This window comes from Artibeus jamaicensis, unplaced genomic scaffold, assembly GCF_021234435.1.
Source record: "Artibeus jamaicensis isolate MK-2021 breed Jamaican fruit bat unplaced genomic scaffold, CSHL_Jam_final contig_311, whole genome shotgun sequence".
In the NCBI taxonomy this organism is placed as follows: Eukaryota; Metazoa; Chordata; class Mammalia; order Chiroptera; family Phyllostomidae; genus Artibeus; species Artibeus jamaicensis.
In genome coordinates this window covers 5377501-5401710 of record NW_026521717.1, presented here as the reverse complement: position 1 = coordinate 5401710, position 24210 = coordinate 5377501, and the positions used below count along the sequence as shown (strand labels likewise).

The window sequence follows — 24210 nt, the reverse complement described above, 5'->3', positions numbered from 1 at the left end:
TACAACTTTTTATTCAGAAATTTTCCTACACCCTGCTTTCACGTGTTCTGTTAAATATGTGTTTTATTAATATGTATTTATTAGTCATGATGGCAGAAACTAATTTATAAGAGAAACACAATTAAAGCACCATGAAATACCCACTGAACATCTACAGAGGACTGGATTAGTAAGGCTAACAACACTCTATTTAACATAAATGAACTGAATTTTGTGGACAACCAATCAGAAGAAGACAAAGTTCCTAATCTTCACATTGAAACTTCCACATGTAAAAATGAGGCTTTATGTATTTCCACAGAACACATTCCTAGTTATTCTGTGTGGGATCCCATCATGCATTGAGGGACCAGACTGATCCTATTTTTTCTAAAATAATATTATTTATTCATATATTGTAAATTAGAACTTTAAAAAGCAATCAACTGTGTTCTTATTTGTTTTTCTGATAAAAAACTGGATGTACTTTGATAATAAAATAATACTATCTAATAATAGACTACTATAAAATAATACAATTGTATTTAATTTTCATCTGACTTTTAACTTTTGGGAAATGGAAAGAGGTCTAGATAATAAAAGAAAAATGGTAAATAAAATGGGTTATGTGAAAAAATTTTGACTAATTAAAAGCCATATTGTGGCATTAAACTTCATAAAAACATTTTAATTTGCATTTGGATTTTGTTATAAAAACTTTAATCTAAATGAACTTTATTTTGAGTTTGTTATATTATTTACACAGGGATCACATTGTAGTTATATTTGCTGTGCACTTTTCTGACACAGGGATACACTGTAGAAAATCAACAATTAAATATACAAAAAGTAAAATCAAGCAAGTGAAATAATCTTTAAAATGCACATAAAAAACAAATATTCATTGTTTTACACCATGAAAATACTATGGTAAATTTTTTTTCTGTTTATTTATCAAATTACTGTCTTGTTGAGTTACTTTTCCTAAAATTCCATCTTTCACTTGACTTCTGATCCTCTAATTCACCTGGTCCTCTAATTCACTCCTAGGAAATCAAGAAAGTTTAAATAGTGACAGAAAAACAAGGCACTAAACCTACTCTTCTGTGTTACTGCAGAGATAGTTGGAATAAGTCATGGTGTCACTAGAGCAATGACTATTCCCTTTACAAACTGATTATTGGGTACATACCAGGCACTGTTTTAGGCACTGGGGATATATACTAGTAATAAAAAGTTTCTATTCTTATAAAGCTCAAATTATAGTGGAGGGAGACTGATGATAATGAAACACATAAATAATATAATTTCAAAGACTAATAAATGCTTGAAAGAAAAATAGAGTAGTAGAGTGAGGTCACAGAAAATGATAAAAGGCAGAGTTTGAAGAGACAGTGGTTGACAGCATGGTCAAAGACCTCTGAGAATAGGTGTTGCTTGAACGATTAGGGCTGCTCAACGTGCAGCCCATGGGCCACATGCAGCCCAGGATGACTGTGAATGAGGCCCGACAGAAAATCATAAATTTACTTAAAACGTTATGAGATGTTTTTTGTTACACATTGCAATATATTTAATGTGTGCCCAAGGTACTCTTCTTCCATTGTGGTGCAGAGATGCCAAAAGCTTGAACACCCCTGAAACTTAAGGGAAAGAGAAAGCCATGGGGATACTTGCAACCAGAGTAGCCTGGGATATGGGAACAGCTAGAGCAATAAATGGAAAGGGAGCAAATGTTTGATGCATTTGACGGTCAGCAAAAGGCTAGGACAACAAAACAAAGTGGAGGAAGGGAGAGAGAGATGAGGTCAGAGAAGCAAGCAAGAGCATAGTGATGACTGCTTCTCACAGGCCATTGTAAGGTGCTTTATTTATTTATTTTTAATTGTTGTTCAAGTAGAGTTGTCTTCATTTTTCAGTCACCACTTTCCTTCACCTCTCATTCTCAATGCTACCCACACTTTGGTTTTGTCCATGGGCCCTTTATACATATATTCCTTGATGACCTTTCCCAATAAGTATTCTGGAAAGGCATTGGAGAGTTTGCCTGGGAAGTGCCATGGCCTAGTTTACATTTAAAGAGATAAATTTTGGACGACATATGAAGAGTAAACTATATGAAGACAAAATAAAAGCAAGAAGATAGTCAGGAAGCTGTAGCAGTGGTCCAGGCAAGAGCAGATAGTGAAACAAAGAGATAGCAGGTGAGATGGTGAAGTTTTGATGCAGAAGTCATGTCAATGCTATCAAAAGAAAGGATTTGCTAATGCAGTTTGACCTTTAGGACATCAAACATATGCAGGCAAGCAATAAAAAAGTCACAGTCAGAAAAGTTTCAGAATCCTAGGTTAAAGTTAGAATTAAAGCTAGAATTATAATTAAGAATTTTTATATAGAAATTTCCTGTGTAGTAGAAATACCTTACTTTATTAAGCCATTATTGTTTTACAATAAGTAGTTTTTAATCAACTATGGAAACCAGAGTTATCCTGTATTTTCTTTAGTCTCAGGCAGCATCTTATAATTACAAGGAGCCAGAATCACTAAAATGATAATTTTCAATGAAACTACCTGTACGAGATGGTAATAGATATAACAATTTAAGGTTACCACTGTGATGAATAATTTGATTAGAAGTTATGGTTGGGCAGTGAGAATTCTTCTGTTACTTTGGTCTACTTACCATTATCCCTTACATCACTGATTCTCCACTTTCAGGGGAAGGGATGAGAGGGCTCACTCTCCTCACCATAATGTTCTCTTATCTTGTCTCATTCTTTCCTGCCTGTTACATCCTGCTTTATTCCCAAACACCTCTTGACCAGTCAGCAGCACTGTACAATCTGATGTAGGTATATGTTGGGTTGTGGGAGAGGGGAAGTAGTTTCATTATCCTTTGCATTGTTAGATATAAATAAACAGAGTAAAAAACAACAAAGAATTTGGAGTCACTGGGCATTAAATTTAAATTTTGGTCACAAATTATGAGCTTAGTGGTTTATGGCAACATATTTCATTTTCATGAGCCTCCACATCCTCATCTGTAAAATGTAATAATTTCTAAATTTAGGCAAGGTTAATTGAGATTATAAAGCACCAGAATATAGCAGATGCTCAATAAATGATAGCAATTGTAATTATAAATATATTTCCTTTGTTATATCATTATCAGAAGTTTTGATATTTTTAATATAATATTTTAACAGCAAAGGAATTTAAGTCAGACTGGATTTAAATATCAACTTTATTTATGACTTTGAATATAGTTTTGAACCTCACTCCCACTTTGTTTCCTACTCCATAAATTGCTTAATAAAAATATTGGTGTAAAAGGTAAAGGGGGTCAAATATATGGTGACTTAAGGTGGTAAACACACAATGCAATATATACATGATGTATCGTAGGACTGTACACTTGAAACCTATGTAATTTTATTAATCAATATCACTCCAATAAATTTAATTTAAAAGTATCAATTCAGGACTTCCACCAAGATGGAAGCATAGGTGGAAACATTGTGCCTTCTCACACAAGTTTAAAGACAACAAAGTTTTAGTAACAAAAATGCAACTAAAATACAGAAAAATGAACTATACGTTAGTCCAACAATGACAACCCTTCAGCCAGACCAATAAACCAGCGAAGGAGCGAAAAGTGAGACAAACCACATATGCCCCAGCAGTGGGAAGCAGCAGAGGGGACCACCATTGCCCCTCTTTGACCCCAGCCCCACATACAGCATCACAACCCAGCAACTGAGTTGCCCCACCCTGTTGAACATCTAGGGCTCCGCTCCTCATATGTAACAGGCATTAATAGAACAAATTATGGCTCAAGAAGAACTCAAAGTCCCAGAGAAAATAAATCTAAGTGACGAAGAAATAGCCAAACTTTCAGATGCACAGTTCAAAACACTGGTGATCAGGATGCTTACAGAACTGGTCAATTTTAGTCACAAATTAGAGGAACATATGAAGGCTAAACTAATTGAAATGAAGGGAAATGCACAGGAAACCAACAGTGATGGAAATGAAACAGGGACTCAAATCAAGGGAGTGGACCAGAAGGAAGAAAAAAATGACCAAACAGAAAAATATGAAGAAATAAGAATTCAAAAAAATGAGGAGAGGCTTAGGAACCTCCAGGATATCTTTAAATTTTTCAATATCTGAATTATAGGGGTACCAAAAGGGGAAAAGAAAGAGCAAGTGGAAAACTTACTTGAACAAATAATAAAGTAGAACTTCCCCAATCTGGCAAAGGCAATAGACTTCCAGGAAATCCAGGAAGCTCAGAGAGTCCCAAAGAAGTTGGACCCAAGAAGCAACACACCAAGGCACATCCTCATTACATTAGCCAAGATTAAAATGAAGGAGAGAATTCTAGAAGCAGCAAGAGCTCAGGGGACTGTCACCTACAAAGGAGTTCCCATCAGACTGTCAGCAGATTTCTCAGAAGAGACCTTACAGGCAAGAAGGGGCTGGAAAGAAGTATTCCAAGTCATGAAATCCAAAGACCTACATCCAAGATTGCTCTATCCAGCAAAGATTTCATTTAGAATGGGAAGACAGATAAAGTGCTTCTCAGATAAGGTCATGTTAATGGAGTTCATCATCACCAAGCCCTTATTATATGAAATGTTAAAGGGATTTATCTAAGAAAAAGAAAATGTAAAAGATGAACAGTGAAAGGACAGCAAACTCACAGTTATTAACAACCACACTTAAAACAAAAGCAAATTAAGAGGACAGCTAGATCAGGAGTGAACCATAGAAATGAAGATCACATGGAGGATTAGCAACAGGGGAGTGGGAGAAGGAGAAGGGGGGAGAAGGTACAGAAAATAAGTAGCATAGACAGTAGGTAGAAAATAGATGAGGGGGAGGGCAAGAATAGTAGGGGAAATATAGAATCTAAAGAACTTGAGACATGTGGTCATAAACTAAAGGGGGAATGGTGGGGGAGGAGGTGTACAGGGTGGAGGGGAATGAAGGAGGGGAATAGAACAACTTTAATGGCATAATTAATAAAATGTATTTTTTTAAAAAGTATCAATTCCATTGCATTGTAGTGAGAATTAAATAGCTTAAGATGTATAGAGACTATATGAAAACACATACTTGGCACATGCAAGTACTATTTTATGTCAAATGCTGTAAACAACATTTTTTTAAATTTCTTGTTTCAAAATTATAGTTAAAAGAATAAAGATTGTTCCTACCTTTTCTATTTTCATTCTTCATAAATTAGGTTCATTTGCATAATCTGAACCAGGGAGTTTTAAAAATGAGTAGTGGATTTATTCTATGCAAAGAATTTTAGATGTTATTTGCTTAATTGATCTATGTAGTTAATCATATTGTTTTATTCAGAACCTCAAAATAAAATCCAGTGACTTCAAAATGAAATATCAAAATAACTAAATAGTTGTCAAATATACTTTTATTTTGAATTGAGTGTTTAATATTTTTTCTGACTTTTTTACTAACTTTCCTTACTTTATTTTTTCTTTTAATTTCTTTTATTATGTCTTATTTACAAATCTATTTATCTTTCACTTCTTCACTGGCAAAACTTAATACTAGTTAGCAGTAAGTAAAATCTTCTGTTAAAAGTTGAATATTTAATTTTCAAATAGAATTTCTGGATTATTTCCATTAATGCTTGATATAATTTTGAATATTGTTTTTCTAAGTACTATTCCCAATTGGTAGTCTTCAAGGAATAAATGGCTATCCAATAGAAAAGCTGTGGTGCTGATGTTATGAAGTAATTTAGTACTGTGTATTAAATATTCTGTAACATCATTTTTATTATTGGCATCAATCCAGTAATAACATTAATGTTATTATGTGAACTTTACCTTGTTATATTAGTGTGTATTTCTTTCATTTTATAGCTGGCTTAAGTCCTGCTGAAATTCAGCAGTTATGGAAAGAAGTGACTGGAGTTCACAGTATGGAAGATAATGGCATGAAACATGGAGGGCTAGACCTCACTACTAACAATTCCTCCTTGACTACCTCCTCCACCACTTCCAAAGCATCACCACCACTAACCCATCATTCCATGGTAAATGGACAGACTTCAGTTCTAAATGCAAGGCGAGACAGGTAAATCTCATATTTATTCTATATTTATTTATCACCAAATTTTACTTCCACCATTGATAAAACTAAAAATTATGATTTTTACTTAACAGGGGTAAAATGTGCTAAACAACTAATTAAAAGGAAACCTTTAGATTATTTATCTTATATTTCATTTGTCATTAAAAGAGCAGTTTAAATACTAGCAGTTTGATGGATACAGTTATAATTTGCCTGGAAAAAGCTATTTTTAATAATTGCTTGTGGAATGTTGTGTCAATATATTTTTATGACTAAGATGTTGTGATTAACTGGAATGCCATGAGAACATTTTATTATTTTTTAACTTAACAAGTTTCAAATATTTAAGTATATATATATATTCCCCTTAATATATATACTTCACACCTGAGCTTAGAAATCAGAGAATAAATATATGAACATGTAAATATTATGGGATTTATAAATATAAAAATAACTACAATTACCTTTTGAATAAATTTGACTTAAAATTCATAAATAAAATATTATTTGATTTCAGGTACCAACATTGAGTACATTGTATTATATGATTTTTAAAGCTACACTTTTATTTTACTTGTATAAATACTGTCTTTGTAAGAAGAGCACCCATGTACTTTTGTCCATTTATTCCATTTATTCAGGCATATAGATTCCAAATCATATCATTTAAAGAAATTTACAAAAAAAATATAAGCTAAAATATTGTTCCACATGAAAAGTATCTTTTAAAAAGATGAAATAAAAAAATAAAAAATAAAATAAAAAAATAAAAAGATGAAATATAAGTGTAGGATTTCTTAACAAAGTGGCCGAGTATTATATAATATATAGCTCTAAAATGCAAATGTATATTATTTTAGTGCATATCCATTTATATATTTTAAGTATATTTTATTCATTATGCTATTACAGTTGTCTCAACTTTTTTCTCCCCTTTATCTCCTCTATGCCCTGTACTATCCCACCTTCCAGCATTCCCCCCACCTTAGTTCATGTCCATGGGTTGCATATATGTTATTTGGCCTCTCTATTTCCTATACTATTCTTAACCTCCTCCATCTATTTTATGCCTACCAATTATGCTTCTTATTCCCTGTAGCTTTTCCTCCCATCCTCCCCCTCTGCCTTTCCACTGATTAACCCTCCATGTGATCTTCATTTCTGTGGTTCTATTCCTATTCTAGATGTTTGTTTAGTTTGTTTTTACTTCTAGGTTCAGTTGTCAAGCTGTGAGTTTATTGTCATTTTACTGGTCATAGTTTTTTTATCTTCTTTTTCTTAGATAAGTCCCTTTAACATTTCATATAATAAGGGGTTGGTGATGATGAACTCCTTTAACTTCACCTTATCTGGGAAGCATTTTGTCTGCTCCTCCATTATAAATGAAAGCTTGGTTGGATAGAGTAATCTTGGATGTAGATCCTTGCCTTCATGATTTTGAATACTTCTTTCCAGTCCCTTCTTGCCTGTAACATTTCTTTTGAGAAATCATATTGTTTTCTTAGTTTTAGGAGAACTCCTTTGTAGGTAACTGTCTCTTTTCCTCTTCCTGCTTTTAAGATTGTATCCTCATCTTTAATCGTGGGTAACTTATTTGTGATGTGCTTTGGTGTGTTTCTTTTTGGGTCTTATTTCTTTGAGACTCCCTGGGCTTCTTGGACTTCTTAGAAGTCTATTTCCTTTGCCAGATTGGGGAGGATTTCCTTCATTATTTGTTCAAATAAGATTTCAATTTCTTGTTCTTCCTCTTCTCCAGGCACCCATATGATTTGGATGTTGAAGGACTTAAAGTTTTCCCAGAAGTTCCTGAACTTCTCATTTTTTTGTATTTTTGTTTTCTTCATTCTGTTTGGGTTGAATGTTTATTTCTACCTTCTGCTCCAAATCATTGATTTGAGTCCCAGTTTCTTTCCCTTCACTGTTGGTTCCTTGTATATTTTCCTTTATTTCACTTTGTATAAGCTTCATTTCTTTCTTCCTTTTGCAACCAAACTCAATAATTTCTGTGAGCATCCTGATTACCAGTGTTTTGATCTCTACGACTGACAGGTTGTCTATCTCTCATTGCTTAGTTCTTTCTCTGGAGTTTTGTTCTGTTCTTTTATTTGAGCCATATTTCTTTGTCTCAGCACTTGTTATGTTGCAAGGGGTGGAGCCTTAGGTATTCACCAGGGTAAGGCAACCCTCTTTGCTGCATTGTGGCATTATCTATGGGGGAATGCTCAGAGAGAGAATGATGACTGTTGTTCAACTCTCATCCCACTTTCCATCTTTTCCCTCACTTTCCACAAGCAGATTGTGCTCTTTCAGGTGCTCACTCTCAGGCAAGTGTGTTTGTGTATGTTCTGGAACCCAGTGAGCTTCTCCAATGGACTCCTGTGAGACTGGGAGTTTTTCTCTCACTGCAACCCCCACAGGTTTTTTCCACCAGGGATTGTGAGTCTTTAGTTTGTCTGCACTAACTGTTTTGCTGTCTGTTTTGCTCCCCTGTTGTTCCTACCCAGCTTATCTGTGTGCGAATGTGGGACTGCCGGGTCAGCCATCCCTCACCTCACTGTTGTGGTCCTCAGCCTTGTCAAGTGTTCTCTGTGTCCCAGCTGCCTATCTCCACCCTTCCTACCAGGATGAATATTTCTTTAACTTCTTGGTTATCAGATTTCCATGCAATTTGATTTTCTGGCAGCTCTGGTTGTTTTTTATATTTGAATTTGCTGTTATCCTTCTTTTGGTTGTGCAAGGAAGCAAAGTTTTTCTACCTACCCTTCAATATTGGTCAGAATCTGTCTAAAATTCAAAGTTAAATGTCATGGAATGATTGTGCTGTCTTATATAATACTAATATCTGTGTAGATGTAACAAATAGTCTTTCTCACAAACTTTTTTTTCAAAGACACATTTAATTACAGCACAGTTTAAAATGCAATGTTTTTATTAGGTGATGTTTCTGGTTTTCATTTGTCATAAAAAACTTTTCTTGTTAGCTTATATTATTATAAAATTATAAGCCTCTGAATGCTTTCACACTTGTTTTAATTGAGATTAATTTGCTGATTATGTATTTTAGAAGTTATTTGATTTCTCTAGGCTCTCTCTCTCTCATATACAGTATCCACTTCTCAAAAGTCTTTGATAATTGTACATTGATATAGCTAATGGATCCTGTTCGAAAGTAAAGATTTCTAAATCAACTGTTACTAGTGGAAATATACATGGTTTACACTTAAATATTGAGCAATTTAAATGTTCCTAATGCTCTTTAAAAAGAGTATTTCAAGAATCTCTTAAAAGTACAGGTATTTTTCCACTTGACCACATATGATATATTTTTATTTAGAGGTAAATGTTACATTAAAGTCACATGGCAGGATTAGCCTATGATATTATACAGTCTTCTTAGCTTTTCATCCTTTATTAACAGTCATCTTTGGCTCTATTTCCCCTCTAATTGGGACATCATCTAGCCTTAGCAGTTGAACTATTCAGTGAGATGATTAAATTTTTCTGGCTACTCTAAGCTAAATTGACCTGTTTTGACCTGTTTGTCACTGGTTGTAACCTGACAGGCTCTAGCAGCCTGAAATGATTATGGCTTTTTGAGATGAATCTGATCCATGTTCCTTTGCTACAGCTCATCACATGAGGAAACTGGAGCCTCTCACACTCTCTATGGCCATGGAGTTTGCAAATGGCCAGGCTGTGAAAGCATTTGTGAAGATTTTGGACAGTTTTTAAAGTATGTTTTTAACTTCTTTTTAGGGGAGGGAGTGGGTTATATAGGAGTTTTAGATTGTTTTAAATAAACAAAAGAAAGCTGAGAGAGAAAAGTAAAGGTCCATCCTGAGGCACACTCTAAATTTTCTGGGTATTCCAACAAGTGGATTAACACAGTCACACCAAGAAGTTTCATTAACTCTTCATCTTTACCTTTTCATGAGAATATTTACAAATCATTCAGTAAAGGTTTTTGAATGAATTAAAAGTATTACCCTACTATAATTGTATCAATAATTGGGAGGTATATTTGCAAGGTTTGCTTAATTTTCAATTGTTCAATAATAATTTTGAGTAAAATTATGTGAGAAGTCACATTTTATTTATGTATGCATATATATAAAACACAAATTTTACAAGTTTACTTTTCTAAATTACAAACTGTATATACTTATATTAAATAATGATATTTAAAATATATATTTAACAACAAGAATAAAAATTAAAAGTTAATAGGAGCTAAAGTTTTAAGATAACTATGTTTCATACACATTGGCACTTATTGCTCTCAGAATCATAAAGAAACATACATGGCTGTATGTTTGTATGATAGACTATATGGCTTCTCTAGCTTAAAATCAAAATTTGGTATAACCTCAATTTCTTCATACAGTGAACATTTATTTTTTAAGTCTCAGAAGATTCTTTTCCAAATGAGAATATGCATTTTTGTGAAATTTTTCCAGGCACAATTCTACTATACAAGAGTTCCAAACAGAGAGCTAGAGATAGGTTTATGGAGTTGAGTTACTTCACAGGCTGAGGCTCTTATGTTGTCATGGAGCAGCTAACAGGGTGAATGAACTGTTTCATGCTTCATCAACAATTAAGTTAATTAACTCATTTGAAATTGCATTGCTATGTTGCCAAGATGTTGGCAGAAACATCAGAAAGATGTGTTTACAAATGATAGACCACAGAGTATAGAGCAAAAACACCTTAACAACAAGGCAGAAGCACTTGGCATCATAATTACTTTATAACTGAATTACAGTAGGACTTCCACAAGGATTTTTTAAAGTTGTTTACATTCCTGACCAATTAAAATAAATTTTACTTCCTATGCTAAGATGATTTTTTTAAATGTCCTGAAGTGAAAATTTGTACTTATAACAAAACAGTTGTGAGCCACCATTCTGTTGAGTATGAAATTGATTCAACTGTTCTAAGCAAAAAGAACATTTAAAATGTTAGGTAACTTTGCTAAAGTTTTCCTTTCTAGGAAAAATAACACTTGCTAAAACAAAGACAGACTATAGGGATATTAATTCTTGTAACAACTAAGTACTTTGTTTGAATAGATTAGTCCGTATCAATATGTTATATTATACCTTATCATTAAAATTATTTAGAGGATTAATGTCACTGTTTCTTCAATGCAGTTATTTAAATCATAGATTTAGCCCAATCACTATACATTTTATTTCTTTAATTGTTCTCTCCGACAACATTCAAAATTAATTTATAAGAAAATAATATATCTTCAGAACGATTTCCTTTATAGCACATGAAAAGGAACATTTTTTTCCATTTTAAATACTTATATACATAGTTTTTCTTACTAACAAGAAGATGAGTAGGGACCCTTATTTTATCCTCCTTGATTTTTTTATAATCATATTAGTATTTTTTAAACTGAAAAATACAACTAAGAAAACTTTTTTTTTCAATTAAATATCAACTTTGGTTCCAAAGACTGATTTTTTACAACCCATTAAATTTTTCAGGATAGCAGAACAAATGACAGAAGACTTTTAAGTTCTTTTTTTAGTTCACTTTTAACGATATGCTTTAGATTCCCTAACTCAAACATCTGTGTTAATATCTGTTAATAGAACTAATGCCTGTGTACTGTACTAAAATAAAATGTTAATAAGGCATATTTCTGTACTGTTATTGTATTTTTCTTAAAGCATGTGTGACATTTGAAGAAAATAAAATAAAAAATTTAGTAAATTAATTTTAGTGTATTTAGTGTCTGCATGGAAAATGAAATGAAGAAGGTACGACCAATAATACAGATTTTCTTGGAAAGAAGACTTTTCTTTTGTAATAATAAAGATAACTGAGAGTCTTTGAACAAAAAACAATGTCAAAAAGTCAAGAAGCTGAGAAAGGTTTTTAGCCCTCAGTTTTCATGTCTATTCATTCTCTGGAAATTTCATAGCCAGTGTTCATTGTAAACATTTTTTGAGAAAGTATTGTGGCATTTTTATTCCTAAAATGCACTAGAAATAAACGGTGTAGCTTGAACTTACTCAGACAACTTAGTCATTGGTTTCAAATAAAAGCAAACCATTAATTATTACTATTTAGCATACATATGTTAAATAACAAGTGATAGTAGAAAATGTATTAAGTCCCAAATTCCCTTTCTCCATTACATTCCCAATTGGTAGTATATCTCTTTCTGTTTTGGCCCAGCACCAATTGAAAAGCCACCAGAGGACAGTTGCTTGTATATAACATATATATATATATATATATATATATATATATATATATATATATATATATATTCTTAGTCATATGTGTATACATATGACTTTAACATTCAATTGAAATATTATTTTCTGTTGAATAAAAAGCTTGTCAAGTGAGAAAGGATTTTTGGCTGTAATAGCCAAGTGAAAGCAGAAAATAAAAGATGAAAAAGAAAGTTCAAGCTTACTTCTGCCAAGATGGAGGCATAGGTGGAAATACCTTGCGTCCACGCACAACCAAATCTAAAAACAACAAAGTTTTAACAATAATAAACATAACCAAACCACACAGAAAATCAACAATATGGAGTCCAAAAACAACGAAATGCTCAGCTAAACCGGTAAGAAGGGCGACAGGGGTGGTGCGCAAGCAGCCAAAGGCCCAGATCCCAGGTGTGGGCTGAGAGGCAAGCATTGAGACTGCACGGCACAGGGTGGCTGGCTCACACATTTCCACTCAAATAAACAGGCGGGGGTAAGCAATGGGAAGGACTGGGTGAGCAGAGACATTGTTCTCTCTCTGACCCCGCCCCCACATACAGCGTCACAAACCAGCGACCTGGGTGGCCCCGCCCTGGTAAATAACTAAGACTCCACTCCTCATACTTAACAGGCACAAACAGATAAAAACATGGCTCAAGAACAACTCAGAGCCCCAGAGCCAATAAATCTAAGTGATGAAGAAATAGCTAAACTTTCAGATGCACAGTTCAAAACACTGGTGATCAGGATGCTCACAGAACTGGTTTATTTTAGTCACAAATTAGAGGAACATATGAAGGCTAAATTAATTGAAATGAATGGTAATGCACAGGAAAGCAATAGTAATGGAAAGGAGACTGGGACTCAAATCAAGGGAGTGGACCAGAAGAAGGAAAAAATGACCAAACAGAAAAGAATGAAGAAACAAGAATTCAAAAAATGAGGAGAGTCTTAGGAACCTCCAGGACATCTTTAAGTGTTCCAACATTTGAATTATAGGGGTACCAGAAGGGGAAGAGGAACAGTCATGAGTGGAAAACTTATTTGAACAAATAATAAAAGAGAACTTCCCCATTCTGGCAAAGGAAATAGACTTCCAGGAAATCCAGGAAGCTCAGAGAGTCCCAAAGAAGTTGGACCCAAGAAGCAACACACCAAGGCACATCATCATTACATTAGCCAAGATTAAAATGAAGGAGAGAATCCTTGAAGCAACAAGAGCTCAGGGGACAGCCACCTACAAAGGAGTTCCCATCAGACTGTCAGCAGATTTCTCAAAAGAGACCTTATAGGCAAGAAGGGGCTGGAAAGTATTCCAAGTCATGAAAACCAAGACCTACAACCAAGATTACTCTATCCACCAAAGTTTTCATTTAGAATGGAAGGACAGATAAAGTGCTTCTCAGATAAGATCAAATTCAAGGAGTTCATCATCACCAAGCCCTTATTATATGAAATGTTAAAGGGACTTATCTAAGAAAAAGAAGATTAAAAAGATGAACAGCGAAAGGACAGCAAACTCACAGTTATCAACAACCACACCTAAAACAAAAGCAAAATAAGAGGACAGCTATATCAGGAGTGAACCATAGATATGAAGATCACATGGAGGATTAGCAACAGGGGAGTGGGAGAAGGAGAAGGGGGGAGAAGGTACAGAAAATAAGTAGCATAGACAATAGATAGAAAATAGATAGGAGGGAGGATAAGAATAGTAGGGGAAATACAGAATCTAAAGAACTTGAGACATGTGTTCATGAACTAAAGGGGGGGATAGTGGGGGAGGGGTGTGCAGAGTGGAGGAGAATGGAGGGGAGAAATAGAACAAATGTAATGGCATAATCAATAAAAAAGAGAAAAAAGTTCAAGCTTAAAAGATGTTTAGAAAAAGTTTTGAATTTTTTATAACATAGGTGTTGGCAGAAGCTAATCATTTTTCTGACTACCAATTGAAGGTCTTACTAGTTTGCAAATAGTATTTAATACCAGTTCTTCATTACTGTCTGATAACTGTTGAAGTGTAATAACATTTGATAATACTTTAGTGTCATTTGGCTGCAAAATTAATTATCATTCCACCGGACCTAAATCAGCTTGAATGTACATAGACTGACTTTTAGAGTGTAAACCAAAAGGTTTACACTGGAACATTCCAGTTAGCAGACAAGTGTTTCTAAACTTGCATGCACAGGTGCCATCAAACAAAACATGATCTGAAATAGAAAGGGACAGTCTCTTTGAAGAAAGGCAGAATGGTTAGTGTCCATAAAAATATCAATCTGGCCCTGGCTGGTGTAGCTCAGTGGATTGAGCACAGGCCTGCGAACCAGAGGATCGCAGTTCAATTCCCAGTCAGGGCACATGTCTGGGTTGCAGGCCAGTTCCCTGCAGGCCAGTTCCCAGCAGAGGATTCATAAAAGGCAACCATACATTGATGTTTCTCTCCCTCTCTCCTTCCCCTCTAAAGATAGATAGATAAATAAATAAATAAATAAATAACAAAAAATCAATCTGTTAAAGAGTAATTAACTGAGTATAAATGAATTAGGTCTATTTACAAAGACTACATTTGTAAGGCTTAACACTATATAAAGAGCATCAGAAAAGGTAGCAGAAATAATTAATGGGAAATTTGTTATCTGTTTTTCTGGCAGCTGACTAAAACTTATGTTTTTGCTTAGTGTGTATTGTCGATTTCTTTGTCTTTGACTAGGCAGCATGGCTACAAAATTATGACCTCAAGAAGGCATTCTTTGAACTTGTCAGAATGTTGTTTCTTTTAGTGACAGTGCTTCATCTCTGAAAACTAAGGCATCCCACATAATCAGCTAAATGAATAGTGACAGCTAACATTTTGTATCTAAACTCCTGTCAGTGTTTAAACATAAAAAGCTTGATTCAAAATAAATGAAACACCAGTGATTTGCAAGTGAAACATTTTGTTAAAAAGTCTGATATAGTTGGATTTAAATCTGATCCCTTTTTAGCTTTTAATGGTATAACTTTAAATTAAATTTTAAAAATGCAGAGTTTAAAATTGAATTACTAATCTGGGGTGCACATAACTGAAGCTACCACATGTATTCATAAGTTTAAAAAATTGTTAAAGAGAATCGTGCATTAAATAAATCGGAAGGATCCTTTCCTACTTTTCACCTTTCTGAAATGTTTGCTTAATTGTTTTTAGGGGAAAAATTGACTGTGTTTACATTTTTTTCTAGTCCACACTACCTACCTAGCACACAGATTCAATGTAGTTTTGAAAGAACATTGGTAGACCACATCATTTATTCCATTTTGAAAACAAAAATCAATATACCTATAAAGTGACCCATAAATTAGAGCTGGCTCACACAATGTTTGTTCAGTGCTGCCTTTCTGAATGCACCCTTTGCATTTTTTCTTCACCTCTGTGTTTGAACTGCAGTCTCGGTAAGAAGCTCATTAGGGGACATTAGGAACTGGAGCAAACCAGAATTCCAGAGCTTGCTTTGCTCTTATTAATGCATAGTAGAGTAGAATGCATTTAAATATTTCATAGACATTCAGTAATTTGTGTGTAATTGTCTTGTTAGCAGACCAGTAGAAGTAGAACAGGCTTGTGAAATGGTGTTAGTGATTGCATGGGTAATTTACAGACCTTTGCCATCAGAAAGAATGTTATTGTTGGATAGTATGAAGCTGTGAAATAAAACTACCAATAAGTAAAAAAAAGAAACTTAATAAAGGTTTTGTAACAAGCATCTTCAGGGATAACAATCCTACTTGGTCATTTTGAAGTAGCTATAATTTATGACATAGGCAATATATCAAATGAATAAGATAGTATTATGGAGCATTCATATGAAAAGGGTATTTGCAACATTAGTTTCAACTTCCTTCAAGGGACATGATTAAATGATTAATGAAATGTCCCTTTGCATATGCATTTTGAAGCAGCAATTAGGCACTGACTGAGGAAATCCACAAATCCCCTCATTTTTCAGTATTATTTCATTCTTGATTTATAAATCACAGAGAATTTTTTAATAGTAATATGTGGTACCTGAGATAGTTATAAAAAACAGGGAAGAGAATAATGTGGGCACAAAGTAGTCATAAATACATAAATTCATAATTTAATATTAATATTCAGCCTATTTAGTCTTATTGCATTGTATTTATATCTGACATTATTTCTGTACTTTGATTGGCATAATTAAGTAGGGAGAATGAATAGGCACTATTATTTTACATATCATCAGTAAACAATAGCAACGAAAGGAGAAGGGAGATGTGGCAGAGGTATATATGTGTTTTTCAAGTTCTTAGTAATCCACTGGAGGCTGTTCTATAAATGATCATTGAAGGGCTGCAAGCTAGCCTATAATTACTGGAAAGAAAGTGGCAGCTCTGGCATTTCATAACTATGTGTCCTCGAAAAGTGCTTTGTGAGTTTGTCACCAATGATAATTTAGATAGAGGCTCATTACTGAACATCACAACACTTTAAAAACCTTTCGCCTTCATACAGAAGAATAAAGGACTATTTTAATGGCAAGGTTCTTTTGTGTCCCACTGAAAAATTCAATCAAGACAAAACCTCATTGACTATTATTGTAGTCTACAGTCTCTCTTCTAATAAAAGCTGTATAGATAAATTAAATAGGTTTCTAAGACCCAAGTATATAATGAAAATATTTTGTACTTTTTTAGTTCTTTAGGTGTAGGATAATTATCACTAAGAAGTACACAAATGTAAAAAAACCTTTTTAAAAGTGATTTTATGCAAGAGTAAACATTATACTGCATATATCTTTGCTTGCAAAGCTGTATATTCTACTTATTTTTTCCATCACACACTAGTCTTTGTGTATAGCTAAAACATTTTTAAAATATTTATTACTTGGACTGATTGTAGAATAAATATATGTGTGTGTTCCCCCAAAGTTCATACTGAAAAAATAATCTAAAAATACAAAAATATTAAAACTCAAAAAATATAATTACCATTGTAGTATTCTGATAGAAAATTATCTCATTCTCCATCAAACATTATTTTCTGAAAAAACCTATTAAACAACTTTTAAATTTTCATGTAATTAGAAATTAGTTACACTTTACATCATAAGCTAAGCTCTGGTTTAACATTTTATGCCTCTTTTCCAGAAAGAGTGAATAAACTTTAAGTTTTCATTACAATTATGTTCATAACAGAACTGAGCAGAGTTGAGCTTAGGGCAGACAGGGTTAGTGTAAGTGCCTTTCCCAGTGTCTGACCACACACCTCAAACTTGACCTGATACACTTCACTATTTTGGTCCACAGTTTCCCTTCAACCAAGAATGACAACCTATAATGACAAGATACATAGAAGTTTGTTGTTATGATCAGTGAGGAAGTATTAAAATGAACCGATTTCAAGGGAAGGCACAGAACAGAATAAAGGTTTCTAACTGCCAAATCTAAATAGATATACTAACATATAAACCTATTTATTTCTTTCTCAGAAATACCATCTTAATTATTCTTTATGTGCTACATATATGTCTAAGTATTTTTCTTCTTCATATTTAATTTCAAGAAACATTTTTTGTATAGTTTCAAAGTGTTCCTTTTACCCCCTGTGGAAGATAATAGGACTTCAGTGTAGTGCTTTTGAAGTGGAGCATATACCACTAAGTTACACTTTGGTGAACATTCTGTTTTATGTCCTGTATTTTCTTTAGGCACCTTAACAATGAGCATGCATTGGATGACCGAAGCACTGCCCAGTGTCGAGTGCAAATGCAGGTGGTGCAACAGTTAGAAATACAGGTTTGTGAAATGCTGACTTAATGGACTCCCCTTTCATATTTCTGTTGGATTAAATTGGGTAGATTCTGAGTCATTTTAACACAATGCCTAATAGGAATAGATGAAATTTTAGATTGTATGATGGAAATGATTGATAACACAAGGTGGATTGATATAATTTAATGTACTTATCACTTAGACTTATAAAAACTTTAGACTATATCATTTACCTGTGGATATCCCTAAAGAGTCAAATCTAAATTTTCCCTAATAGTGGTTATACCATCCTCCCATTGGACATAATTTTATTGTTGAGACATTATTTTACATGAGCTAATCATGTTTTTTCATTAGATTGTACAGTGTAACAAAAAAATCTTTACAGCATTATGCCTGTAGTATATTGCCCTGAGAAAAATCTTTTCCTTTTCTACCTTTGGTGTATTTTTAATTAAAGAACTTGCAAAAAAATTAGGACTTTTCTGGAGTAGTAGTGGCTAATAATGTATAATATCCCAGATGGTAATATATGTGTGGTATCATGTGCTGCTAATTTAAATTAAAAAATAGTGAATACTGAAAGAAAATTTGTCACAAAATAACTAGAACTCATAAAACTGATCAGAAAGCAATTATATTAGCATATCATTCTTATGCCTTTACTAACCATTTAAGTCTTCCCTCTTGTGTTTCAGTTTAAAGATTAGTTTTTCTCATTCAAACCAATATTATGTTTTATTTACTTAAGCATACAATTTATTTTTCTTCACATTTTACTACATCTTGAATTATTTTAAATCCATCATGCCATTGCTTTTTCCCAGAGATCTATTAAAAATATTTTACTTTGACTTGTAAAATAATGGAGGACACAGAAAAAGCATCAAGTGACGCAACTTTATAAAAGCTTTTTTTGTAAATCTGTTTACCATTTATAAAAGGCGAAGTGAAACATAAGAGTCCAGCCAATGATGACACAGTCTGCAGGGTGACCAATTATGTCTTTTTTTTCCTGCTGTGTCTGACTGATGGAAAAGTAAGGTCCGTCACTTGTAATGAGACCCAGTGCAAGTATAGATGCCGACTCCGTGGCAGAGTTCAACGTTTCACACTGCCTGGTCTCTGTCACTCTATTGAATTAGATTGATGATGGCAGATTGGAAGGGGCACTAACTGGACCTCAGTGGAAATGCAGGAAGTGTGTAGACAATCCTGGCAGGCACTTCTCTTTGAGGACCTTTCACCTCTTCACAGATGTTGGCACTAGGCCATTGCTAACAGTGTCCACAGGACTTTAAAGAGACACCATAGGCCTTCTAATTTATGGTTTCAGTAACTTGTTACTGTCAAGGCAACTGTGACCTCAATTCTCTTATTGACAAAAAGATGAAGTGTTATTTGTTTTCTCTGACCTTTTAACATAAGGAAAACTATAAAAGTTTCCCCTCCCTTTCATAGTTAAAGTTGCATCTCCTCCCAAATAAGTTTCTACTGTAAAGACTTTTATATGCAGGAATCACTAGTCTGAGACAAGCTCAATGATAAGATGTATCACTGCAATAAAATAGCTGTATCGGTCGTTTCTAAACTGCTTCTGATCTGACTGTTTCTTAACAGCTTTCTAAAGAACGAGAACGTCTTCAAGCAATGATGACCCACTTACACATGCGACCCTCAGAGCCCAAACCATCTCCCAAACCTGTAAGTGCATATTGCTTTATAAACAGTAAATAGCTCTACTGATGTAACAGACTAAGAAAATGAACAATTTAGTGAATGCTAGAAAACAATGAATGTGATGAAAAACATGACAATAAAGTGAAAGTAAAACACAATCTCTTGTCAAACTGTATATTTCTTTTAAAGTAATGCTATATTTTACAAAATCTATCAAATCTATACCATGGGGGACACTAAACAATGTACACCCATTAGCGCATAAATTGCTGCCTTGAAGGTAAAGCAGGAGAATATATTTCTGTGATAGGTTTACAGATATTAAAAGTAAACCTACTTGGAGCAACCTGAAAAGCAGGAACAGTATAAATCACAAATAGAAAGGTATGTGGTATGCTGAAGAGGACTTAGATCAATCATAAGATGCCTACAAATACATTTTTAATCAAATATTTTGTCAAATGTCATAGTATTTATATAGTCATTTTCTCCTTTTTCTTTGGTTATTTAAGTTGTATTTCACGCATTGATATTTTTACTAGGTAGTATACATATTGTTAATTTACAGAGCTATGACAAAGTAAAATGGGTTATTATAAAAAAATAATAACTGAAGTTTCCCTAAAAAATATATGATTGAAGTACAACCTAGTAACAGACAAGTGCATAGACTGTTGAAAAGAATATACTTTATCTCACTCAGCAAATGTTTGCACAGAAACTTAGAGTAATCAACTGGGTAACTCTAGTTTAATGAAAGTTTGTAAGGATAGGTTTTAATAAGTCCCTTGTATAGCCTGATGATTAGTGATTGTCAGCTTTGCCTCTCCTCCATTTCTTTAGGACAAAAAGATCATTTGGTACTGTAGTAGAGGAGGAAATAAAAGACAAAAAAATATTGTATGAGTTTTCTCATAATATCTCTGGTATCACTCATCAATTCATATTATTCAAAATTTACTCTTTTGCATAAATGTATTTATTTAAACTCTGGTAACGTATTTCTGCTAAGATATTAGAGTTTTTCTTTGTACTACAGTTAAGTGTAGAGTACTATAAGCAACATTTTTATTTAATTAAAAAATAAACTTTTGAAAATATATATGACTTTTTTCCAATAAGATTTTTTCCTCATTGCTTCTATAGTATAATGTATATAGGTAATTGCAAAACAGAATAATTGTGTCATAAATCCATCAGGAATCTGCAGCTTGTTCTTTTCCAATTAATTATTCAATCAGTAAATTTTTTAAAGCTCCAGCAGCATGGTTACATCTATACTAATAAAGAATTTTCAGCCTATAATCCAAAACAGAACCTGAATGAATAATGTAATTGAAGTATTACATTACATAAACCACACATGAAAGAATTGCTAATTGCGTTTGATGGTGGGCAATTAATATAGAATTTTAGATGAGTGATTTAAAATGAAACCACAGTTTATAGTTCCCTCTGGAACTAGCGATATCTGGAGGAACTGCACTACTGGCTTCAAATTGGTTTGAAAGAAGTGTGGTCAATACACCCACCCTTAAAAATACCCTAAAATTTATACACTGTACAAAAGAAGCTTCAAAATTGATATGATAGTGGATATTTATGGTCTCATGTGCTGTGGCTCAGTTGAGACAGCCCACACATTTGATAAATATTAATAGCATGAATTTATTACCAAAGAGAAATGAGCTCTGTTGGTTCATCACTGCACCCTTAACAGCTATCAGTACATGAACACAAGGTGCAACCGCACTGTCTATTATATGACCCCATTTACTCTCTGAATGGTACTTCATTAAATGGTACCTTTTGGCCATGCTATGGATGGATGAAAATCAAAGTTATCAAGGCTGCGAGTCCTGAATAATGAGTTTCACCCAACCTTGACTATATTCTGATGAGCTGATGTGGCTAAGTGCTGATCCTGGCTTTTACATGTTCCCCTTTAGTTAATAATAAATTCTACTTTATCAGTTTGTGATTGCACACATACAAACATGGTATGCTTATTATTGCCAGATGGCAGAATAAGTTACTGTAACATTGTAAACATGAGCAGTCTGCATAGAAAAAGATATATTTCTCCTGTTTGATAACTTTTACCATGTTCACAAAATATTTAGAGTATTCTGTCAAATATTCATCAAGATAGATCTTTCATTGATTTGCAGTGTTGGCATTTTTCTGACTTCTGAATGTGCAATTTATTATGGTTTTTGATTTCTAAAAGTGACCATGTAACCATTTAACTGAGCTTTTAAGTATAGAGAACTGCTTTGCTTTTTCTCTTTTAAAATAGTTTTAACATACAGCTATGCAATGCTGATGATATGGTCTACATATAACATTACTAATTAGACATTCTGATGTTGATTTAAAAACTAAAATATAATTTGCAACATCACACACATAGATGCATGTGCATCTTTCTTCATTTCTCAAACTAGGTAGAAGTACTTTTGCACATTTTGGAGAAGCTTACAGCAGGGGTTTTCTAAATATATTAAATGCAGCATTAAGTAGCATTATATCAGCTTTTACTTATGTATGTAACAAAGAATTCCCAGCCCAGTCTGCTGGCTTAGAGTGTGAACAGAGTAACAGTTTGTGGTTTATTGGGAACAGATGCATTTAGGGATGCCTTCAGGGTGCCAGTCGTTATTATTACACTGCTAATGTGCTTCTTCTGGCTGCTGCCCAAGAAGGAAGAACAATTAGCTGGCATATGTTAATTTTTGTTTCCCTAACAAATCTCTCTACTGACTAAATGTGTAAAACAAATCTACAAAGAAAGATCAATCAATGCTGTACACATCATTTTCTCCCCATTAAAAAAAAAAGGTTTATCTTAAGAAGTGTATTTGGGATTTGAAAAAGCAGGTGTTGCTAAATTACATATAAAAGCTGAATATTCTCTATTTAGCCACTAATAAGTTACTTCATAGAGAAGCAAAACAATTAAAACTAGTTTTCTTGCTTGGTTGCATAGATTACTGAATGCACGGAAAGATCTGTAGATTACCTCTTATGAATATCATTTAAATACATGCCAGAAATCTTTTTATGTGCTGTCCTACGTAAAATTTTTGCTAATTGGATGCTATTTATGACAAAGGTGTGTGGTAAATATGACAGAGGTGATATGAGTTTTTGATAATGAAGAACAGGGCTTTTCTGAGGGGAGTAATGAAGGGCATGCTGTTAAACAGCTTGCATACATTCTCACCTTTTTCCTTTTTTCTACCCTGACACCCACTTTCCAGGGTACATCAGCATTAAGTGACACTGTAATCATAAATTGAAAATGATACTTCCAGAGGAATTGGCAAACTTGACATTTCATTATATTTGTTAACACATGCCACAAATGATTGTTAGTGAGGAAATTCCATTTTCCTCTCTCCATCTCCAATCAGATTTAATTTGAAAATTTTCAGCCTCCTCCGGCTAATTTGCAATTAAGACAATTTTGTTTGAATATGTAGTAATGTCATTACCATTCCACCAAATTAGCAAGGAGACTAAAGGTCAGTGTAAAATTTTCCAGCTGGCTGGAGCCTCTCAGCTGAGATTTGGGACTGTGGAAAAAATTTCTGGAAGCAACGGAATACCAACTTATTTTAAGTCCTGTTGGTTGAAAACATTGCACTCTTCATTATTACTGTTGCTGTTGCTTCACTGGGAACTGGACCTATTTGACAACAGGGGCAGTCAGTGACGGCAGCTGGCTTTTATTTAAGGAAATACACTGTCGCTGAAGTCTGGTAGGACAAGAAGGAGTTAGTCCTAAGAAACATTGCCATAGATTATTAGATAACCTCTACCAGCAGCCTCTAATTAGAGTTCTTATGATACAATTTCATCCTGTAATTAGTTGAGATTGGCTGCTTCCTTTTTCAGCTTATTAGTGGCAACACAGCTGTAGAAGTGAATCCACTCTCATTTGTCAAATCTTTTTAAGTCTTTTTCTCTTTACCTTTCTTCTGCCCATCTCTTGGGTCTTCGCAGCTAAATCTGGTGTCTAGTGTCACCATGTCGAAGAACATGTTGGAGACATCCCCACAGAGCTTACCTCAAACCCCTACCACACCAACGGCCCCAGTCACCCCGATCACCCAGGGACCCTCAGTAATCACCCCAGCCAGCGTGCCCAATGTGGGGGCCATACGAAGGCGACATTCAGACAAATACAACATTCCCATGTCATCAGGTAGGACGTGAATGCTCAGTAGAGCTCTTTTACTTTGGGAGAGGAAAGTAGCTGAAACAACTGTACAGGAGCCATTCCGGAGCACATGGAAACTGGAGTCATGATTTATGGTGTGATAATTGTCTTAGTCCTGGTAAATGGGGATGGGGTGATTTCCTAAGCACATTATGATGAATTGTTTTGAACTGTTGTTCAGGAAAGGAAGCTCCCCCCACTTAG

General features: G+C 33.9%; 1 protein-coding gene across 1 annotated transcript in view; it reads left to right on the top strand.

Moving 5' to 3' along the window:
• The window catches only part of FOXP2 (forkhead box P2), a 369425-nt gene that overhangs the window by 253449 nt on the left and 91766 nt on the right, over window positions 1-24210 (top strand). Inside the window, exons 7-11 of the mRNA XM_053662959.1 lie at window positions 5880-6093; window positions 9722-9826; window positions 18038-18125; window positions 19722-19805; window positions 23790-23991. Coding sequence (XP_053518934.1) covers window positions 5880-6093; window positions 9722-9826; window positions 18038-18125; window positions 19722-19805; window positions 23790-23991 — 693 coding nt within the window. The remainder of the gene's footprint in view (window positions 1-5879; window positions 6094-9721; window positions 9827-18037; window positions 18126-19721; window positions 19806-23789; window positions 23992-24210) is intronic.